The sequence below is a fragment of the Hylobates moloch genome, unplaced genomic scaffold, assembly GCF_009828535.3.
Source record: "Hylobates moloch isolate HMO894 unplaced genomic scaffold, HMol_V3 SCAFFOLD_15, whole genome shotgun sequence".
NCBI lineage: Eukaryota > Metazoa > Chordata > Mammalia > Primates > Hylobatidae > Hylobates > Hylobates moloch.
The window spans coordinates 69,048,509-69,070,582 of record NW_026652290.1 but is presented as its reverse complement, the minus strand read 5'-3'; the positions used below and the strand labels follow the sequence as shown (position 1 = coordinate 69,070,582).

Here is a 22,074-nt window from a genome sequence, read left to right as displayed (position 1 = left end):
GGAAAGTCATAGCTCACTGTAGCCTCGAACTCTTGGGCTCAAGTGATTCTCCCACCTCTGCCTCCTGAGTGGCTAGGACTATAGTGTGTGTCAGCACACCTATAGTGTACAGATGGGATCTTTCTATGTTGCCCAGGCTGGTCTTGAACTCCTGGCCTCAAGCAATCCTCCTGCCTTGGCCTCCCAAAGCATTGAGATTTTAAGTGTGAGCACTGCACCTGGCCCATTTCCCACTTTTGATCAAGATCTCTCTCCAAACACATTATTGATTAATCATCCTGTAGTTAGATTTTGATGGCCCTTTGTGCCAGGATGGGCCTGTCCTGGGTTTCTGGTCTGGTCCCATATTGGAGAGACTGAATGGCAGCTAGCAGTCAGTGTTAAAACTCTTTTAGCCACATTTGAGCAACAAAGGAGATTTGAAGGGAGAGACTCTTAGGCTAAGCCTACTTGGAGTTCATTCTTAAGTTTAACCTTGTTCTGTAGTCTTTTCCCATCATCTCAAAGTACTGGGACAGCATTTAGGAGTTATATTTCTGCAAAAATTTAACAAGTACCAGACACAAAGTTTAAAAAGAGAAGATAGTCTAGTCTATAGGCAGATAACAAGAACTTGAAAACAATGCACAGGGCTACAGTCTAATAACAGGTGTATTGTAGCTTTTCTTTAGAAACATAACTTCTTCTCTTTACATTGATGACATAGAAACTTCAGATTTACAAGCCTCTTGAGGCTAGGCAGCCAAGCCAAGGCAGACTTTAGATTTTATCTACAGTCTTCAGGTTCCTGGGCCTGTCAGAGAGTGACATTTTTAAATGTACTCACTGTAAGGCTGGGAAGCCAGGTATTCTATGCACATTCTCAAATATGACACTAAAATCTTGGCAATATAACCAATTGTATCCTGCTATAAAGAGAGAGCAGCTTTTTATTAGACTTACGCAAGTAACCATATTGCCATCAGAATACTTACAAATAGTTTCTGAATTTTGGAGGAATCAAGTAAGGAGCAAAAGCAAATGCTTTCATTCTTGTTCACAGAATTATATTTTACCAAATTGCTGTAAACTATAGATAGCTTAAGAGAGAAAATTTCCTTAAATCTGGAAAACAACACATTTATATATAGAACCAGTAATGTTTCTAGTAACAGTAATAAAAACATTATTTTCATTAGTTACTTAATCTTGTGTAATTAATTTTTGTTCTGTTTGATCTTGATTAGCAGTTTCATGAATTCTTCAATCTCTTTATTATAGTTCTTAAAATTTTATTAGTCTGTTGATCTTAAAGTTATCTTAAACATACTGTTAGAATCTTTTTCATGGAAAGCAATTATAGGCCAATTGTGGTGGCTCATGCCTGTAATCTCAGCACTTTGGGAGGTATAGGTGGGTGGATCACCTGAGGTCAGGAGTTCTAGACCAGCCTGGCCAACATGGTGAAACCCTGTGTCTCTATGAACAATACAAACATTAGCCAGGGACAGTGGCGGGTGCCTGTAATCCCAGCTACATGGGAGGCTGAGGCAGGAGAATCACTTGAACCTGGGAGGTGGAGGTTGCAGTGAGCCAAGATTGTGGCTCTGCAGATCACTACAGCCTGGGTGACAGAGTGAGACTCTGTCTCAAAAAAAAAAAAAAAAAAAGAAAGAAAAGCAATTATAGCTGATTGCAGATGCTTTTAGAGAAAAATCAAAACAATAACTGTGGATGACAAAAACTTAGAATAGTTATGGTTAAAACTGATGAGAGTTCACAATTGGCAAGGAAACTTAGTTATTTCTATTACATATTTTAAGATTAACAACCAGAATCATGACTGAGTTACATCAAGACTTTTATAAATTCCATATAATCTTTAGAATATTCACATCAATGACATCAACACAAATATAACTTAAGAAAATTTAACATAACCAAAATTATCACTAACATATTATATTTCTATGAATTTATATAATTTTCCAAATACTTTTTTCAATAATGTACCTATAAATGTAACTGAAAGAGGATATAGAGTCACCTATTATTTGACAATGTTTCCTATATAATTTACCAAATAATACTACTCATTTACTATCTCTACAAGATAAGAGATATATCCTTTGAGGCTCTCCAGGGACTCAACCGGAAAATCCCAAAATGAATTCTAGATCAAAAAGGCTTGATTTATAATTGTGATCCTGGGTAAGCCTGACAAAAATATTAAAAGGTCAAAAATACCTGCTCAAAAGAGGATCACAGGTCATGGTGAAATAAGTCATTTATTTAAACAGTGATAACAAAAGTCTTTGAAAACAGCACAGAAAATTAGGTGTATGCAAAACCTTAACCATTTCAAAGCTCAGTTTTTCTAAGTAATAAAAAACCTAATAAAGAGGACACAGGAAATTATCCTAATGAAAAAATATAAATTCTTTTTTTTTTAGGCCAGTTACAAAAAAGGTAAAGAAAAATCCCCTGCAATGTAATTGCTTTTTCTTGTAGGAAGCTTATTTAGATAAACTGGAAGATGAACTTGATTTTAAAAAAAAGAGTATTTGAATTTAATCAGACACAGGAAGAAGTATGTCCAAGTTCATATGTGTACACTTTACTATAGAGGAATGTAAACAAGAAAACTAGTACTTTGAGCAGGGGAATATATGGTTCTTTGTAACAGCACAGGACATTTACTGGTTACAGGGAAAATTCAGACACATCAACAAATGCCAAGAGTCCAGAATCAAGTTATACTGGAGCAAAACATTGCTTTTCTGGGCCTTCAAGACAAGCATGTTAGTGTCAGGTGATAACGGTAGAGTTAGAAGTGGGAAAAAAGATGTTCCACCAGCTAATGAAAGGTTGAAGGAGAAAGTTATCATCCTGGGCCTTCTCAAGGGGAGAAAGAGCTGAAGGCAATGATGCATAACCTGTAAACCACGTGCTTTGAGATACAGCAAAAGTTGAACTTCTGAGATATGAATTGGAGAAGCTTATGAGGAAAATTATACCTGAATAAATGAAAGTACCATTCTAAATAAAGAGAACAGCATTCCCAGCCTGAAACAAGGAAAATTAAAAATTGAGCTCAGGAAAGAAATGTGGCAGAAATGGAAACTGTCTGCAGTTTAGAAGATGGCCGTAAAAGAAACAGATTTTAGATTTTAAAATCAAAACTTCTTGCAGCTTTACTATGAGCAGATCAATACTTTAAGAAAAGTTGTTGTTCTCAGGAGGCTGAGGCAGGAGAATTCCTTGAACCTGGAAGGCATAGGTTGCATTGAGCTGAGATCTCACCACTGCACTACAGCCTGGACGACAGAGTGAGACTCCATCTCAAAAAAAAAGTTGTTGTTCTAACACAGAGGACCAGAGTTTTAGTTTTGTATTAGTGTATTTTTAATATCAAATGCAGCCTTTGGAAAGACATAAATAATTCCTTTCTGATTATAGCCAATTAGATCATATACAAGATTATTTCATAAATTCATAATTCATCCTTCATAAACTTTATTATGACCTACTGAGACCTTATGTGACATGTTTAGACTTTCTGCTTTGTCCTGTACTTCCTCTTTCATAAGTAACCATTTTACTTTAGGACAAAAATTTATCACACAAGATTCTTCCTCATACAAAATTGTTCTCTTTTTAAAAAGCTTCCTTGCTAAAAATACGTCTTAAACTCCATAACTTTCTTCATATCTCTTACTCTTACTTACTGGTTTCTTTAGATCTTGTTTCTATATTTTGAAACAACCTTTAAATAACCTCTGAATTAGACAAAATTACTTCTTTCTAATAAGAACACATTTTTTAATGATTTTCTTGTAACTTTTCTCATCCCATATTTTTTTGGTACACTTTGTATACAGAATTATATATATGTTAATTAGAATTTTAGCTCTTAGTGATCTTACATACTTTAAGGTCCTGAGTAATTTTGAACTCTTTGTGACATATCAGTATTTTATAAATGAGAACCATTTTATAATTACAACATAATTTTTATGTGTATTAATAAATGCAAATATATTTAGTCTTTCTATAAAAACCCTTATATTTATATTCAGCAATTTAAGGGTTTAAAAAAATTTTTTTTTAGACAGTCTCACTGTTACTGCTGAGGTTGGAGAGTAGTGACCTGATCATAGCTCACTGCAGCCTCAAAGTCTTGGGTTCAAACAATCCTCTTGCCTCAGTCTCCCATGCAGATGGAATTATAGGCATGTATCACCATGCTCAGGTACTTAAATTTTTTTCTTTTTTTGTAGAGATGAAGTCTCACTATGTTGCCCAGGCTGGAGAAATTTATGTTTTTTAAATTTTTTATTATTATTTTTTGAGACGGAGTCTCGCTCTGTGGCCCAGGCTGGAGTGCAGTGGCGCAATCTCGGCTCACTGCAAGCTCCGCCTCCCAGGTTCAGGCAATTCTCCTGCCTCAGCCTCTCCGAGTAGCTGGGACTACAGGCGCCCGCCACCACGCCCGGCTAATTTTTTTGTATTTTTAGTAGAGACGGGGTTTCACCGTGGTCTCGATCTCCTGACCTCATGATCCGCCCGCCTCGGCCTCCCAAAGTGCTGGGATTACAAGCGTGAGCCACCGCGCCCGGCCTGAAATTTATGTTTTAGCTTTGGTTTTCTTTGGAAATTTCGTCCCAGACATTTAGTGGATATCTATTGCTAAATTCAGTGTAACTTTAAAATCTCAAATTACATGAAAAGTTTATTGATAAACATTTCTCTCTTTTACATTATCTAACTTATTTGTTTTTTAAAAATTTACCTAGATTATGTGTGAAAATTGAAATATTGGACAAAGCTAGTCATTATTTATAGTTATCCCTGTTAACCATTTTTATAGCCTGTTAATATCAGATATTCACCCAAGTAAGAACTTTAAAGTTAAATACATTGGTATTTTGTTGACAACTCAGTAGCTACAGTCATTTTTATTAAGCCAACAATATTAAATTAGTGTTACTTATCAAAAAATTGCACAAGCAAAGATCATTCTGTTTTAGGCTGGGCTTATAATTTTATAAACTTTGTGTCAAATTTTGATACCTTAAAACTTCTAGCAAGGACAAATATATAAAACCATCTGATCAGTAAACCCAGGAAAAAAATGTATGCTGACAATTCTGAAGACATTTCTATTTTGATTTTGCCAATAATTTTAAAACCAGCTTATTTATGAAAGATTTGCTTAAGTCACATTAACTAAAATGCATTTGTTAATTAGTATTATTTTATATGAGTGCTCATTTAAGCCAATCTGAGTAGAATTCCTTAGGGAATTTTTGGCCAACTATGCCCTATTTCACCATGTAGACACAACATATAATGCATGTACATATGTATAAACACATAAACATATATATATATGCACATAAAGATATCGGTTTCATTTTAGAATTTTAGTAATATGTACAAATTCACTGGTTTATAAAAGATAGTTGGATCTAAATTATATTTCTGATAAAAGAAGACTTGTTTACATGGCTAAACTTTATTTGTTCCAATAGATAATGTAATGAAAGCTATGGACTAAAATCCTTACTAAAGCAGTTACCACACCAGTTTGGTTTTAAAAGCTGGCCCCCCAACTTTTTTTTGGTTTCAGATGAGTTTAGGGTTAAGTTTTCAATGTTTACATTTTAGCTGAGACTGGCTGAATTGTATAAAAAACCAAAATTCTCAAGTAGCCTTGAACCTATTTTTTGTTTGCCAGTCTGTTTTTCTTGACTAATCAATGCAGGTAAATAAGTATTTTAAAAGGGTTTTTTTTTCTGCCTTTTTCTTTTTGATTCCTGCATGGTAGACAAAAGCAATTTTTATGCTGGACAGAGATACCTTATATTATTGCTGTGAGCTCAAGATTTTGACCTGCTTTATCCAAGAGCCTAATCTGTATAAGCATTTATCTAGTTCTTTGACTGTCAATTCTTCAATTAACTCTTCCATCCCCCTAAAAAATTGTTAGCTAGGCAAACCTAAATTTACATTAAAAGGGATGGATCAGGTGCAGTGGCTCATTTCTGTAATCCCAGCACTTTGGCAGGCTGAGGTGGGAGGATTGCTTGAGCCCAGAAGTTCAAGACTAGCCTGGGCAACAAAGTGAGACCTTGTCTTTACCAAAAATAATAAAAAAATTAGCCAGGAACAGTGGCATGGAAGTATAGTCCCAGCTACTCAGGAGATTCAGGTAGGAGGATCCCTTTAGTCCAGGAATTAGAGGTTGCAGTGAGCTATGATCTGGCTACTGCACTCTAGCCTAAGTGACAGAGCCATACCCTGTCTCAAAAAAAAAGAAAAAAAAAAAGTGGGGGGTGGTGACTCTTAGGTCTAGGTGTTGATTACTATGGAGCTATAATAGTTGATAACTGGTTTGAAAGCTATTTAAGACTTGTTTCCCTCTCTCTCTTTGATGAAATGCCATAAACAGTGAGTTTTATCTCAATACCAGCAAAAAAGTCAGCATATTCACAGTAGGCAGAAAAAAAGTAGAGTAGACAAGAACTCAGAAGGCTGTATATGTTAACTCTGTAGTTGCAGGGTTTTAAAGCCATAATTTGAACATTAATCATATGCGCTCTCAATTTTTCTTAATGTAATTTGTCCATCAGTTTAAAAATGTGCATGAGAATGAGCAATATATGTAGCCAGCTGGAGTTCCAGAAAACTTGGCATGTCTTAATATTTAAGAATACCATTCTATTTCTTACTAATCTCTCAAGAGCAAATAAAATCCTATATATTCTGTTAGAGAATGTCAGGAGTTTGGACCAAGATGATGGCAATCACTCTAGTTGCTTTTATTTAGCCATCCTGCATCTACCATTTAGAATGTTTATTTTGCTCCAAGAAGATTTTCAGAAACAGGCAAGGGAAAAGAGACAAATCATTTACAGATGCACGTAACCAAACCAAAAGAAACTAAGGTAAGAGTGTTCACAAAAATTTTAACCTAGGTATGTGAATAAAACAAAATATTAAATTAGGCAGACAGGAAGAACCAAGAGTAAATTCAGCAGAAAAGACATGCCTTACAGACAGGGTGTAAATTCTGTAGAAACCAGAGTACTCAAACCAGAAAGACACTTGTCTTTATACCAGAAAAGACTTGCCAGAAAATACAAAATGTCTTTTATCATCCCAGGATGGATGTAAAGTCCTTTATTAAAGCAGCCTTATCCAAATGAGATCCCAAATGAAGTTAAGATCTTCTATCAGAAAGAGGGAGGATTTGCCTAAGAGAAGACCATCAGGGCAGAAAAAGTGAGCCATGGAAGCAGAGAGCTCAAAGGGCTCATGTGAGTACTCCATACACATTTCAAGAATCATCTATTCCTTCTAGTAGTAATTTTCTTCCAGGTCCCATTTCTGACACCATTTATGTCAATCTAAATAAAGAACAGAGAGGGGCTCTCCAAAAGAAAATGATATTTATTTGAGAATAGGGTATCACAATGGAAACACACATGCCATAATAAACTATGTGCACATTCAGGAAGTAAAGGGAGACAAATACTTTTAAAAGAAAAATGAGGAGAATTACATAATTATTTTGAGATAAGTATCCTTGGCTATGAAGATCAATAACAAGGGTGACACCAATGCAAATTGCACAAGCACTTGCTGGGCAAATGACCTTGAAGTTTTTTTTGTGTGCAATTTTGCAGTTTTCACAGTCTTTTGTGATAGTTTTTATTAGGCACTTATGAATGAGATCTCTCTTCATGAACTTCCTTGGCTGTATTTGTCAGATTTATTATTATTTTTTAACATAAGTGACTCTATGTTGATTCTGACAACTTTCACGTCAAAATTTTTTAAAAAGAAACAGAAAACATCAATGATCACAAAGAGTTAGCCATTGATCATTAATGACATGGTTAAGACTGCAGGTTATGGAGTCAAACTGACCTGGGTTCAAACCTGGCTCCACCCCTTTCTAGTTTTGTGACTTAGGCAGTTTATTTCTTTGAGACCAAGTATTTTTATCTTTAAAATGGGAAGGAAGTGCTCATGTAATAAAATGAGATAGTATCTGTAAAGCACAGAAAGCCTTTAGCACAGTGTGAGGCCACTACATAATAGGTGCTCAATAAATGTTTGCTATTATTATTACTATTTAAATATCTAGGCATTAGAAATACCTTTCTTGGAAAATGCCTCCTCAGATATTTGGACACTAAGCCATTTCTGTATGAAGTTTGAAGGCAAGAAAAAGTGGGCCTTAGATATTTAAGTTAGGCACTAGCCTAAATCTCATCCTAGGAAATTAATGTGAACTGCCCAGCACCTGAATCCTTGCTCCTGAATCTCACTTAACACTTCTGAATTCAATATGCTCCCACAGCTTTTGCCTCTTGGATCTGCTTGTTTGGTGTCTGGTACTTCTTGACTGTTCTATTGTAGCCAATCTCTGTCCTTTCTCCTTGATTCTCCTTAACCAGGAGTTTGGCTTTTTTACCCCACCTCATCTACCCAAGTGTATCAGTCCATTATTGCACTGCTGCGTGGAAATACCTGAGACTGGGTAATGCATAAAGAAAAGAGGTTTAATTGGCTCATGGTTACACAGGCTGTATGGCTTCTGGGGAGGCGGACTTAGGAAACTTTCCATCATGGTAGAAGGCGAAGGGGAAGCAGGCACGTCCTACGTGGCTGGAGCAGGATGGGGAAGACAGAAAGTGGGGAGGTGCCACACACTTTTAAACAACCAGATCTTGCAATAACTCACGCTTATGACAACACCAAGGGGGATAGTGTTAAACCAAGAAAAATTGCCCCCATGATCCAATCGCTGCCCACCTCCAACATTGGGAATTACAATTCAACATGAGATTTGGGTGGGGACACAGATCTAAAACTATCACCAAGCCTGACCCTCTGGCCTGAGTTCTGGTTTTTAGTTTGCCCTCCCTGCCAGGTCAGAATGGATGGATCTGTCCATGGACTCCATGCATGATACTACGATGTTAAAGTCCTCAGTTAATGGGACTGGTGGAATCCATACTACAATAGTATTGAACAAGCACTCATATGGAAGATTCTGGTATGGAAGATTTGGGACTGAACCTCCAATTTAGTTTAATGCCCATTTTGCCTGGGAAGCGTACATATGACCCGGCTGTGATTTTCTGTCATATTTTCAATCTCCTATGGCTTCCTTGAATTTCTTTGAATTTTTAAAAAGAACTTTTAAATCTGATCTGAAATTTATTGCAAAATACTTTCTGACATAGGAAAGTACAGAGGGGGAATATACTGTTCCTTTAAACCTACCTCAGAAATATAAGCCTACCTCAGTACCTTTAATGGCAAAAATTGCAATTACTTTGCACCAACCTAATAACTACAGTTAACATTTGGTTGTGTATTCTTCTTTTTTTAAAAATTAAATTATTATTTTTAATTAACACATAACACTTGTACATATTTATGGGGTACAGAGTGATATTTTGATGTATGTGTACAATGTGTAATGATTAAATCAAGCTAATTAGCATATATATAACCTCAAACATTTATCATTTCTTTGTGTTGGGAACATTCAAAATCTTCTCTTCTAGCTATCTTCTTTACATATACCTATTTATGTAATTGAGATAGCACTTCCTGCTATTTTCCACTTAACACTGTATTGTAAACGTTCCCCACTCTAAAAATTCTCTTTATAAATATGATTTTAATCACTGCACAATAGTCTACATACAGGTGTACCATAATTTTAACTTAGCCATTTCTCGTTATTGTACATTTAAACTGTTTTTGTTTATTTGGTCATTAGAAATAACACTAACGAAATGATATTTGTGCATACTTTTTTCTTATAAATTAAAAACCCAGTTCTAATTACCCCTCCCCTCCCCCCTTTTTAAGAATAAAATATTAGTTGTCTTTGTTCCTGCCATCCTTAGACATGGAGTAAACAACTAGGCTAAGATAGCAGACAACTAAATATCTACTAAATGAATAAATAGTATTGGAAAGGTGATTTGCCCCCATTAAAAATGAATATATGCAAGTGTGGAACTCTAGTTACTTCTGTAAAGAAAAGAGCTATAGGGATAAGGAGAAATAAGTGAAAGTAAACATAAATCTGAAAGGTAGAAAACTGTTCTCTGTCCCCATGGAACACTTCCATGACCAGAATAAAGAATATGCTCATTTTCTAGCTTGCCCATTGAGGCAGAGACTGCTAACTAGTGACCAAACCGGTTTGCTCCTCTTCCTGGACAGATAGCCAGACTCTGTTTCCCGGCCTTCCTTGCAGCCAAAGGAAGAAGAGCAGAGTGATGTAAGCACCTTCCACACCTTCCCCCTAACAAGTTCTCAGATTCTATCCTTCATGCTTTTTCTCACCCACCTCCTGATGTGGGATGAGCACAGTGACCTTGGAAGTCAGCTGTTGAAGGTGATAGAGCTCCAACATGGGAGAAGCTCAGATAGATCCATGAATCTCTACTTGGAAACAATTGCCTGCTTATCAGATTATGGGAGCCAGAAACCTATACTCATTCTCAACATGTTCCTCTGCCTCACTTTCTGCTTCCAATCCATTGTTAAGTCCTAGTTTTCATCTCCTATATACAGTATAATCTGTTAACTTCTCATGCTCTCTAGCAACACTCCTGCCCAAGTTAACATGTCATCTTTCCCCTGGCTGCTGCAATAGCTTTCTAACCTGTCTCCATCTGAGCCCATTTCCAACCTATCTCCAGGCTAAACGGAATTTTTCCAAAGTGTGAATCTGATTGTTACTTACCTGCCTAAAATATTTAAATACCTTCCCATTGATATAAGAGTAAAGACACAACTTCTTCAATGGTATCTGCTTATCTCTCCAGCCTTTCTGTGGCTCCAGCTACACTGGTATTTTGGTTGATTGGACTGGGTCCCAGAAAATGTTCCCTCCCTCCAAAGGGTGTTTGCATGAGCAGATCCCTTTCTGAATGTTTTTCCCTACCTATTTTATGTAATTAACTCCTACTCATCTTTAAGATCTCAGTTCAAGAGACACTTTTCCAGGGAGGCTTGAGTAGGTCATTTGAGTTTCTCCTTATAGGCTCCTGTAGCACCACATTCCTTTTTTTGTAGCACGTCACAGTTGCAATGTGCAAAGTATATTTACATGTAATTTCTAAAATTACATTCGTCTGTAAGATTATTTGATTGATTAATTTGTCTCTCCAATAAACTGTATATTCCTTGAAAGTAGATATGGTGTTTAAACAGCCATTGTATCCATGTTTATGAAGAGGAGTAAGGAAAGAGAGAAAAAAGGTTAGGGAAATAAACTGATGGATGGAGTGAGATTTTTCACCACATGATTCATTATTAGGAGTCAGGATCTTGGTTGAGTGTTTGGAACAACGAGGTTTACAGGGTTTCTTCACATGTTGCTTGCTGTGTTTTGCTTCCTTGCCTTTGTGCATCAATTCCTTTCTGCTGAAACACCCTTTCCTTACTTGAAGAAACCCTATTCTACCTTTAAGATCAGCACAGGCATGCTTTCACTGACCTGTTCTGATCAGGGTTAACTGCCCTCAGCTATGCTCCCCTAAGAACATATTCAGTCTCTGGAGAAAGATGGATCTTGTTTCCAGTCTTGGTTCTGCCCCTGCTTGATATTTGGGCCTAAACAAATCACTGAATCCATTTCTTCACCAGTAAAATGAAACTAATAATCCCTTCTTCACAGGGTGAATGTGAGGAGTCAGATAAGGGGTTGAAAGCAGCTTATGAATAATAGATGCTTGAGAAATAATGACTTAAAAAAATTGAACCCAAAACATTGCTTATTTTCCCCACCATATTGTAAGTTTTTTGAGATCAGAGACCATGCCATTTTTATCTTTGCTTCCTTAGTACTTAACATAGTGCCTGGCACATGGCAGATGCCCAGTGAAATGTTTAATGAAGTGAATGATACTAGAATTATAAGGCAAGATCCAGGAGCTAGGGTATGATTAGGGATTTTGATAGTCACAGATTGACCTCTTTGAGGTCTTTGCCTTTTTATTAATGGCTGGTCAATATATCTTAAAGGGAAATCAAGGCAGATAATCACTGCTGAGAGACAAGCAGGGGAAATAGAATGTTGAAGCACCATGAGAAAAACTCATCTGTGGAGACCAAAGGTTGAAATATATTTTTCAACTCTTAAGCTTGAGTCAGACATCAGTAACTCTTAAATCCACAATTGCTATTAAGAAGAGTAAATGTTGCTATTGGCAGTGGGGAAAGTTTGAAATAGAGGGCCACTTCCTGTACCTACAATATGTACCTTTTTTCTGCCTAGTCAAATATTGCAAGGCCCAGAATATGTGTCCTTTCTAATTTGCACAAAAGCACCATTTAAGCTAGTGGCAGAACTGCTTTGTGCTCTTATTCCAGGGATGTATCCAGGTTTTGAATGAAGCTTATATGTATTTGGGGGCTCACTTTAAAGGAAAAAAATATAAAATTGTAAGTGCAAAATTAGACACAAAAGTAAATTTTTATTTAGAATGATGTAAGAAATTACAATAAATTATAAATTTTAAAAGCCGATAAATACAGCAAAAATTTCAAAGTCTGGGAAAATAACATTTTTTATTAATTAACTGCCTAACACTCCTTTGTAATGCTTTTTTTTCCCTATATTTTTTGATGCATATTCTGGTTGCCAATAAATGCAATTTTGTATTATTTTCTGTAGAAAGAATAGTAAAATAAACCAGGTTTTCCTCTAGCTTGGTTAAGATTTTTTTTTAAATTGGTAGTTTATTAAAGTTTCTTTGATTTCACAAGTCATTATTATAATATCATGCAAATTTTTAATATTGCTCTCAGATTTGGGAACCTCTATCGGATTTCTGTCATATCAGATCTATATGAGTTCAGATCATTCCGAGTGTTCTTGTGCAGAGACTAATCTTAAATATCCTTTGAAATGGTCACACTAATTAGCCAGTGAGTTGCTGATGTCCTGTTGTGGTGTATAATTACCAGTTTTCTGTTACCTTCACTGATATTAGTGTTCTAGATCAAAGTAGCAGGACATTTATGTTCTTCCCCAGTGTGTTCATATGATTCATAGTCCTCTCCATTAACTTATCAATCAACTCAAGAGTCTTTTTGTTACTTCTATTTGAAATTTATTTCTTCTCAAAAATGATCACTTTTGGTATTATCTGAACATCTTTTTGGTTACAACTCGCTTTTTATTGTCAGAATAATTTCTGGTGAGTTCCCAGAGAAATATATGAAAATATTTTCATGGTATGGTGCATTTGTAATTGTATATGCTGCATAATTAGGTATATTCATGACTAGGCATTGATTAAAACCACATCCTCTGCTTATTATTTTACATGTCTGGTGAATGGAAGAATTTTCCATAGATTAATTTATAGCTCTGCATATTTCAAAACTTGTTTTTCCTCTGCTATTTACATCCATTGTTGGATGCTGTAGAATGTTATAGTGTGATGGGACTCCTGGCCCTGAACTTTTGGGCATGCTGTCAGCTATGGTCAACACAGAGGGTGGTGGGAATATTTCTAGAGGCTGTTCCTACCCCAGACAGGAGCTCAAATTAACCATACATAGAAATGAATGTTAACTATATAAATATATCCTACTAAATCCAAACTAAATACACTCTCCTAACTCAACTTTCCCAGGCTGGATCCCAAACATACTTTTGACCCACTTCAGAGCCACGTGACATGTGAAGTGTGATGGGGGGAGCCCAAGATGAAAGAGTAATTCTAACCAATACAGCTAAAATGTATTATACAAATTTTACAAAAATATATAACTATGTGAACATAGGGTCCCTTTCAGGACCTTGGAAGGGGCTGGTGCAAGGGAGGAGCATTGAAGCTTTAGCTTCATTAGCTTCCCTGAAGATTCACTTTCGAAGGGCTACTCATTCTATTTAGTACTCTGCAATTGGACTTGTGATGAGCTGTAGAATCAGATAGGTTCATGGTATTAACTATACAATACCACTTTGCATAGTATTATATGTGTCTTTGAATCTCATTCGGTGTCATTGGCTGAACCATGTCCATTAGCCTTGGACATGGTTAGTGCCTGAGCAGAAGAAGAGAATGAGAGAGGAAAACGAAGAAAAGATGGGAGAATGAACAGAAAAAGGTCAAGGAAGAGATTTATGTGATATGAAGCCATCAAGCCAGTAAGTAACAGAAGCTCCATTTGTCAGAATCATCAAGCATTGCACTGGCGTCAGTCAGCAAATGTTGATGTCTGCCCCAGATCTCCTTAGCCGTATGAGTTTACTGCATGGTGCAGAAGTGTCTAGTTTGCCAACAGCATCCTCTATCAAACCCCTGTCTTTCTTACCCTCTGCCTGAGGGCTTTCTCCAGTATGAGGAAGCACACCCTCCTGCAGGCAGTGTGTATGGGCAACACTTACCACAGGGACGGGAGTTGGTAGATAAATGCTTCAGCCCATGTGGCCTCTAGTGGAATATTTCTCAGGTGAGTTCCATGTGATTTATCAGAGGAATTGAGCTACAGTTGCTCACAGAGGTGATGCACTCATTTACTCACGAATTCATTGGCATCTCTTTCTTCCCTGGCTCACTTTCCCCACTTGCTCAAGTTTGCTTCCCAAGAGAACCTCTCAACCTACCAGAACTCAGTTTTTATGTCAGAATCTGCATCTGGGGCAACACAAACCAAGACACCTTGTTTAAGCCATATGCAAGTAATTTACCACTGAAAGAAACATAATATAAATATTAAAATACAAAAACATAAAATGAGGTTTTTAAAGGAAATAAACAATTTGGAGATACTCAAATAACTCAACAAAATCATTTGTTTGTGTTATATGCATCTGTTTAAATATCATGCTGAGATTTTGCAGAAACTAGTTTCTATGGGAAGATAAAAAAGAACTGAATTATTGCATTCAGGTCTTTAAAATTCTCTTGCATTTATACTCCAACTCTGGCTTATTAAAGGGGTCTGTGCTCCGTTAACATACACATGCGCTTACTATATAAACAGCTTAACTAGACATCTGCGTTGACTGCATATAAGAGGCAGTTAACTTTTTGCCTTGTTTCTGTTCAACGATCTTGATATTTTAGTCTGCTGGCCAGATGAAACAAGATTGGTTTTTGGGTACCAGATGTGTCACAATTTGGGTTTGAATTTTGCAGGTGCTCCCCCCAGCTGGGAAGATGGAAGCTTGCCATCTTTTAGAGATGATGATTTGGGATAGAAATATAACTGTGTTAAAAATAATTCGATATATTAATAGAGGGCCTTGTCCCTTGTGGGCTTCTTATGCATAACATATGAGCAGACCAGCAGCTGTTCTATATTTTAAAAGGAGAGTTAGAAAGTTAGAAGCATACATAGCTATTCAAAACAAGCAACTGCTTGAAGTCATGGAAACAAGACTCAACAGTAAACTTTTATTTGTGAAGCTTCCCCAAATATAATAATCCCACTGGGCTGTGTTCAGGTGGCCTTAGGGTATTGAACAATCTTTCCATTTCCATCATTTGAATTCACTAAAGCATCTCCCTTGTAAATGAAGAGTGGTAGAAATTATTACATGTACTAGATAGGGGGATTGGTTTCTAGCTGATTTCTACTCTTCAATACTTATATTTTTAAATTATAATTTAAAAAATACCTATGTGTTTTTGCCATTTTCACATGTGAAAGAACCTAAAGCCCCATTGAGGACTGAGGTGTTAATAGTGTGATATCTTGTCTTACTCTAGGCCTCTAAAACAGAAGCCGTTAGGTGATGATGTTCCTTGTACATATTTGCACCTTCGAAAATCACCTAATGAATGTTAACCAGTGTCAAGGAACAGCAATGTTCTTTACTGTTGGCTTTATAATAATCCTTACAGCAGGAAGGACGCTGTATGCTTTTTTGTCCAGCTCCTGGACCAGGGGAGCGTTAGACTCATTCTATCTTCACCACTGTGTTAGGCCATCCTTGCATTGCTATAAGTAAATACCTGAACTGGGTAATTTATAAAGAAAAGAGGTTTAATTGGTTCATGATTCTGCAGGCTGTATAGGTAATGTGATACCACCGTCTGCTTCTGGTGAAGACCTCCGGAAGCTTACAATCATGGTAGAAAGCGAAGGAGGGAAGCAGGTATATCACATGGCCAGAACAGGAGCAAGGGAAAGGAGGAGGAGCCAGACTCCTTTAAATAACCAGGTCTCATGTAAACGTGTTACTGAAGGGAGGGCACCAAGCCAGTCATGAGGGATCCACCCCATGACCCAAACACTTTCCACCAGGCCCCACCTCCAACTTTGGAGGTAACATTGCAACATGAGATTTGGAGGGGAGAAACATCCAAACCATATCAATCACTATTGCTCTCAAAGCTCCCCATTATTAGTAGAGATCCATTTGGATCTCTACTAATAGCCTCTTTTCTTCTGGAAACTGCTGTCTTCTCAAGTATAGTGAGGTCTACATGACTGGTGTTTGCATTTCAGTTTCCAGAATTCAGGAGTATTTTAGGTAACACAATTACTTCTGCCTGTCTGGAGTTAAAGAGAACAATAAACTACAGTTCAAGAAAGTTATAAGAATCAGGTTGGTGGTATCTATGTTATTTCAATCGGATTGCATGTGAAAGCAGCGGTGAAAAAAAGTCATGCAGCCAGAAAGGCTGGCCCATTGTGGAGTGGACACTGTTCAAGAAGGGGTTTAAAAGGAAAGAGATTGCTTGTTGGTGTTGAAATTTGGAGTATGGCCAAAGAAAAGAGCTCTAATCTAAGTCACAAGAACTGCATTCTAGGCATAGCACTCTTGCTCAACAAACTGCGATGTTGTGCAAGTCTTAAAAATAAGAGATTTTTTACAGGATGGTATCTAAGTTCTAGAATCCTATTATTATTAAAAATAAGGGCATGAAATAGGAGATATTTTATATTTGGAGGAGATGGAGATTGCCAGTGGTTAAAGAAACTACTTAAGAGGGAAATTTGGCAGCTGAAGTTAAATTATTCTCTTTTAGAGAGCTTAACAACCAAGAGGTCTTTCCTAGCCACTGTAAAAAAATAACTGTGTCCAGTCAGAGAGCATGGAAGTCTCAGAGACCAGGCCACAGGTATTAGAACGAACAGTGAAGTGTTGGAAACATCTACGTCAGTCCTCATTACTGAGGCTCACTGAGTAAAAACATAGGCATTTCCCTGAAAGCATGTTTGGAAGTGTGGGAACTCATGACTGGCCATTTTTTCCACTGGTGAAATAAGGTAAAATGACTTCCAGTTTAACATGAGTAATCAGATTGCAATTAGTTTCAGTGGAAAGGAGCAAAAACATGCATAAGAGTGAATACTAAAAGTAATTGTTGTTTGAATTGCAATTTAAAAAACATAGTTAAATTGGATTATTTCTTATGTCCTCAGCGGTAATAATGACCCCATAAAGTGAAGATCCGTTTTTTTGGGTGGGCACTATTCATTTTTTTCTTCCACCAATGACTAATGCTTTCCAATAGTCGCTGCGTACAAAGAAGACTCAGATGCTTTCAAAGATTTGGCAAATAGAGCTAACTCTTCTTTCAGTGGCGTATTCCTGGGAGATATATATATATATAATAAAAAATTGTATATATATATAAAAAATAAAAAATTCTCTCTCTCTCTCTCTATATATATATAATTTTTTTTCCTGAGACAGGGTCTTGCTCTGTTGCCCAGGCTAGAGTGCAGTGGTGCACTCACAGCTCACTGCAACCTCTACCTCCTGGGTTCAAGTAATCCACCCACCTCAGCCTCCCAAGTAGCTAGGACTACAGGAACATGCCACCACATCTCGGTAATATTTGTATGTTTTTGCAGAGATGGGGTTTCGTTATGTTGTCCATGCTGGTCTTGAACTCCTGGCTCAAGTGATCCACCCGCATCGGCCTCCCAAAGCGATGGGATTACAGGTGGGAGCCACCACACCTGGTTTTCAAAGCTGGAGGAACACCTTGTTTCAATATCCCACTTTATAGATGAAACCAAGGTACTGAGAAGCTAAGTGACTTCCCCAAGATCTCTTGGCTGGTTACTTTAGAACCAAGACTAGATAGACTCTTGGTTCTTCTATACCATCACATTATTAGACATTGGAAGGAATTACTTTAGAATTTTCTCAATAAATGCTGAGAAAATTACAATAATAAATGACTGTGACAATAAATTATTTCCATAATTTTCATCTATGGGAGCAGGCTTAAATCAGTGATTTTCATGGAGGGAAGGAAAGAATCATGTGTAGTTTGAAAACAGCAGAATTTTGTCTTACTGCTTTGATTTGTTTTTAGACATGATATTTATTTTCAATTCCAAATTAAGAGAGCATGATATATTTACGTTTACTGAGGATGATTGCACCTACAAAGGAACTCATGTATTAGCCTCTCAAAGCTTTTTCCAGGTTTTTGCTTCCATGAATTAAAACAATTTTTTTTAAACTTGCTATTCTTTTTAGTCAAAAGCCAAACTAAAAATGGGTGAATTTAGGCTGTGAAACTAGTGGGTGAATAGTCTAGGAAACAGTTTCTTTTTGACACCCAAGATTGAAAAAGAATAATCAAAGGTATAAACAGCTTATCAGCTGATGTTCATTAACTGATGAATAAACAAAATGTGATAGATCTATGCAATGGAATATTATTCAGTTGGAAAAAGAAATGAAGTATAACATGGCTAAACCTCGAAAACATTATGCTGAGTGAAAGAAGCCAGACACAAAAGGCCACATATTATTGTATGATCTTATTTATATAAAATGTCCAGAATAGGCAAATCCATAGAACGTAGATTAATGTTGACTCCCAGATGGGCTTATGGGAAGGGGAAATGGGAGTGACTGTTAAAAGGTATGGGGTTTATTTTTGAGTGATGAAATGTTATGGAACTAGATCAGTGGTCTCCAGCCTTTTTGGCACCAGGTTTGGTGGAAGACAATTTTTCCATGGGTGGGGATAGTGGGGGGTGAGGGGATGGTTTTGGGATGAAACTGTTCCACCTCAGACCTCAGATTACTAGGCATTAGATTCTCATAAGGAGCACACAACCTAGATCCCTTGCATGCACAATAGGGTTCATGCTCCTATGAGAATCTAATGCTGGGATGATCTGCCAGAAGGCAGAGCTCAGGTGGTAATGCTCGTCCACCACTCACCTCCCGCTGTGCGGCCTGGTTCCTAACAGGTCATGGACAGGTACCAGTCTGCAGCCCAGTTGTTGGGGGAGTGGTTGGGGGCCCCTGAACTAGATAGTGACGATATTTGCTCAACACTCTGAGTGTACTCCATGCCACTGAACTGTACATTTTAAAATGTCTAAGATGGTAAATTTTATCACAACAGAACAAAGAAATTGCCTCAGTGAAACTTTGGTATCAACCCTCTTCCATGTGTCTGTGATTTGTGGGTAGGACTAGGCTTTGGGATAAAAGGGCAAACATCTTGTCTGCAGTTAATGGCTTCCGTAGGCCCAGAATATATATATATATATTTGGCGGTAGAAAATTGAGGGCCAGGGCTTAGCATAAACATTTCAGAGATTCCAGTTTCTTCTACAATTCCCTGGGGAGCTATAGACAAGACCGGTCTTCTTGTTTAAGAGGGAAAAATGTGTTGGAAGAAGGTCTTAGGCTTTTTTTCTTTAACTGTTGCTATTCCCAGCTGTCACTTGAGAGCTGTTTTTGTATGTAGGAAAATCACTAGATTGATTAAAAATGGAAACATTTAGATCAAGCCGTAATTTATCTTGACTGTAAGCAATCATGTAGACAGGGTAAGAGGAATGAACTCAACAGTCTTGCTGTGTTGTGGCTGGTTGTTGACTCTGCTTCTGTGCTGTCCCTTGGTCAGATCTGTTCTCTCTCCACTGTTTCTGTGCCCCTTTAACCTTTAAGAGCCCATCCCCTACTCTCACAGAAGGAATTTGTGTTTTGTTCCTTGAGCTTTTGGTGAACTTTCTTTTTGGCAATTTCTGCACATTAGTCAACTCTTTGAGAGATATTTGTGTTAGCAGCAAGATTACCTGGTGACAGAGGTTATTCATATATGCTGTGAAACTAGATTTAAGAAAAAGTTGGCTGTTTTGTGGCATGATTTTAACTGTCTTTTTGCTTCCTCATCTCCCAGTTTATTTATTAAAAAAAAAAAAATCTAATGGTAGTTCTTGCGCTGGCACCTATAACTGATGTTTATCCCAGATATAAAAATTATATTGGGGGCTACTGACTACACTGAAAAACCTCCAAAGATTGAGTGACCTTCTAAAAGAATATTTATTTTTATTTAAAAATAAGATACATCAAAGTGAAGCAGTGACATTTTAAATAAGGAAATGTATAAAATATTCCATAGAATTGGGTAGGAGGGTAATTTGCTGAAGTTCACTGTCATTCTGGAGCCAGGAATAAAAACCATCATCATTTTCTTCCTCTGTGAGCATCAAGGACGAAGATGAGAAATTTTAGTTATAAATTAGTGAAATGTTAGGATTTAAATTTTACTTAGAAGTTAAAACTTCTCCAGTGAAATACCTTTTATTCATTTTGTTCTACATCTTGTGGAAGTCCTGAATTCAGGGATGTTATTATATTTTCCGAGTTTGCTTCTTCAGGTCAGTTCCAATGTGGTTTAGAAGGAATTTATTTTCTCATATCCTCCCCATAGATTTCTCAATAGTATAATTTTCTAGGGGATATCTGGTTCATTTTGGGAATTCTGGAAAATTTTGCTTACTGTTTTTTACAAAATATTCACAATCTAAAATTTCTGACAAAATTAAAAATACCCTACAGAAACCAGCATATTGTACAACAATGATTTATTACTATATAATAACCACCTTTAGGCTGGATATGAAAATAAAAACCAACACAAATATGGCAGATCCCCATTTTCTAAAGAAATATATCTTTATTGACCTTTTCCATTTTCTTACAAAGCAGTTAAAAACTCATTCTTACCCTTGCATGCTATTCAATGGTTATGATGGCTGCCTCCTTATGAGACTGTTAGTGGAGCTCTAGTAAGTTTCCTTAAGCACCACAGAAGATCATCATTGCTTGGTCCCACTTTTATAGGAAAGAATCCAAGTTTCACCAGATAGTGTATACTTAGCTCTCTTGAAGAAGACCAGTTTAGTGGATTAATGTCTAATTTACATACAGTAATAAACACAAACTTTGAATCTTTACATATTAAATGCCCGCTTTATACCATGGTGTAATTGTTTGAATTATGGGTGAGTGTACAGTATAGAGATGTAGATGCACTAGATATATCTATAAATAAAATAGTGCTTTAAGGTAACAATATTCTTTGGCTGACTTAAATGCCTGTGGTTGACTCTTATAAAAGACTAAAATGAAAATGGCCCCACTATTATTGTCAATCTTAACACAGAGCTTGTGCGGAAGGTCCCTATACTGCTGACTGTCAGCATCTCCAGGTCCACGATATGTTCTCTTGGTCCTGATAATGGCTTCACGAGCACAAGCATTGCACTTACAGGACTTGTTTGCTAAAATAAAAGAAAATAGAGAAAGGAAGAGAATAATTTTCTTGGATTGGAGTTTCTATGCTTTGTTAGTATTCCTCCTATAAGAATTAGGGGGAGAATTTTGACGGTGGTATAAAAGAGCCACTACTTGGTCCCTTCTTGGTTTCAACTCTTCTTGGCTCTTATCCCTTGTCTAATACAGTCATTAACTCCAAGTTTCAAGGACTTGCTTTTTTTCTTTTTAATAGTTCTTTGTTTTTGATTCCTCCCTCTCTGTTAACATTTTTCTTCACTTTTATTGAGTAGTTGTGGACTTTACAGAGACTAGAGCTTAAGTGAGAATCTGATAATTTCTGAACTTGTAAACAAAGTTGTCACTTTTCATTTTCTCAACATTGTGCATCTGTTTACATTCTAGTAAGTAAAGAGAGATGGAAACAGTTTTTCAACAGAATATGGTAAATGCTAAGATATATGGGGTTATGCAGGGTACGAATGAAGATACATAAAGGTGTATGTATAAAGGGAAGAAAAGGAAGAGCCCTGAAGCACTGA

At 36.8% G+C, this 22,074-nt stretch overlaps 1 protein-coding gene across 1 annotated transcript in view; it reads right to left on the bottom strand.

Annotated features, from left to right (window-relative positions):
* Positions 1-20,277: 20,277 nt before the first annotated feature.
* The window catches only part of EFEMP1 (EGF containing fibulin extracellular matrix protein 1), a 57,262-nt gene continuing 55,465 nt past the window's right edge, over positions 20,278-22,074 (bottom strand). Inside the window, exon 11 of the mRNA XM_032176558.2 lies at positions 20,278-21,540. Coding sequence (XP_032032449.1) covers positions 21,379-21,540 — 162 coding nt within the window. The 3' untranslated portion in view covers positions 20,278-21,378. The remainder of the gene's footprint in view (positions 21,541-22,074) is intronic.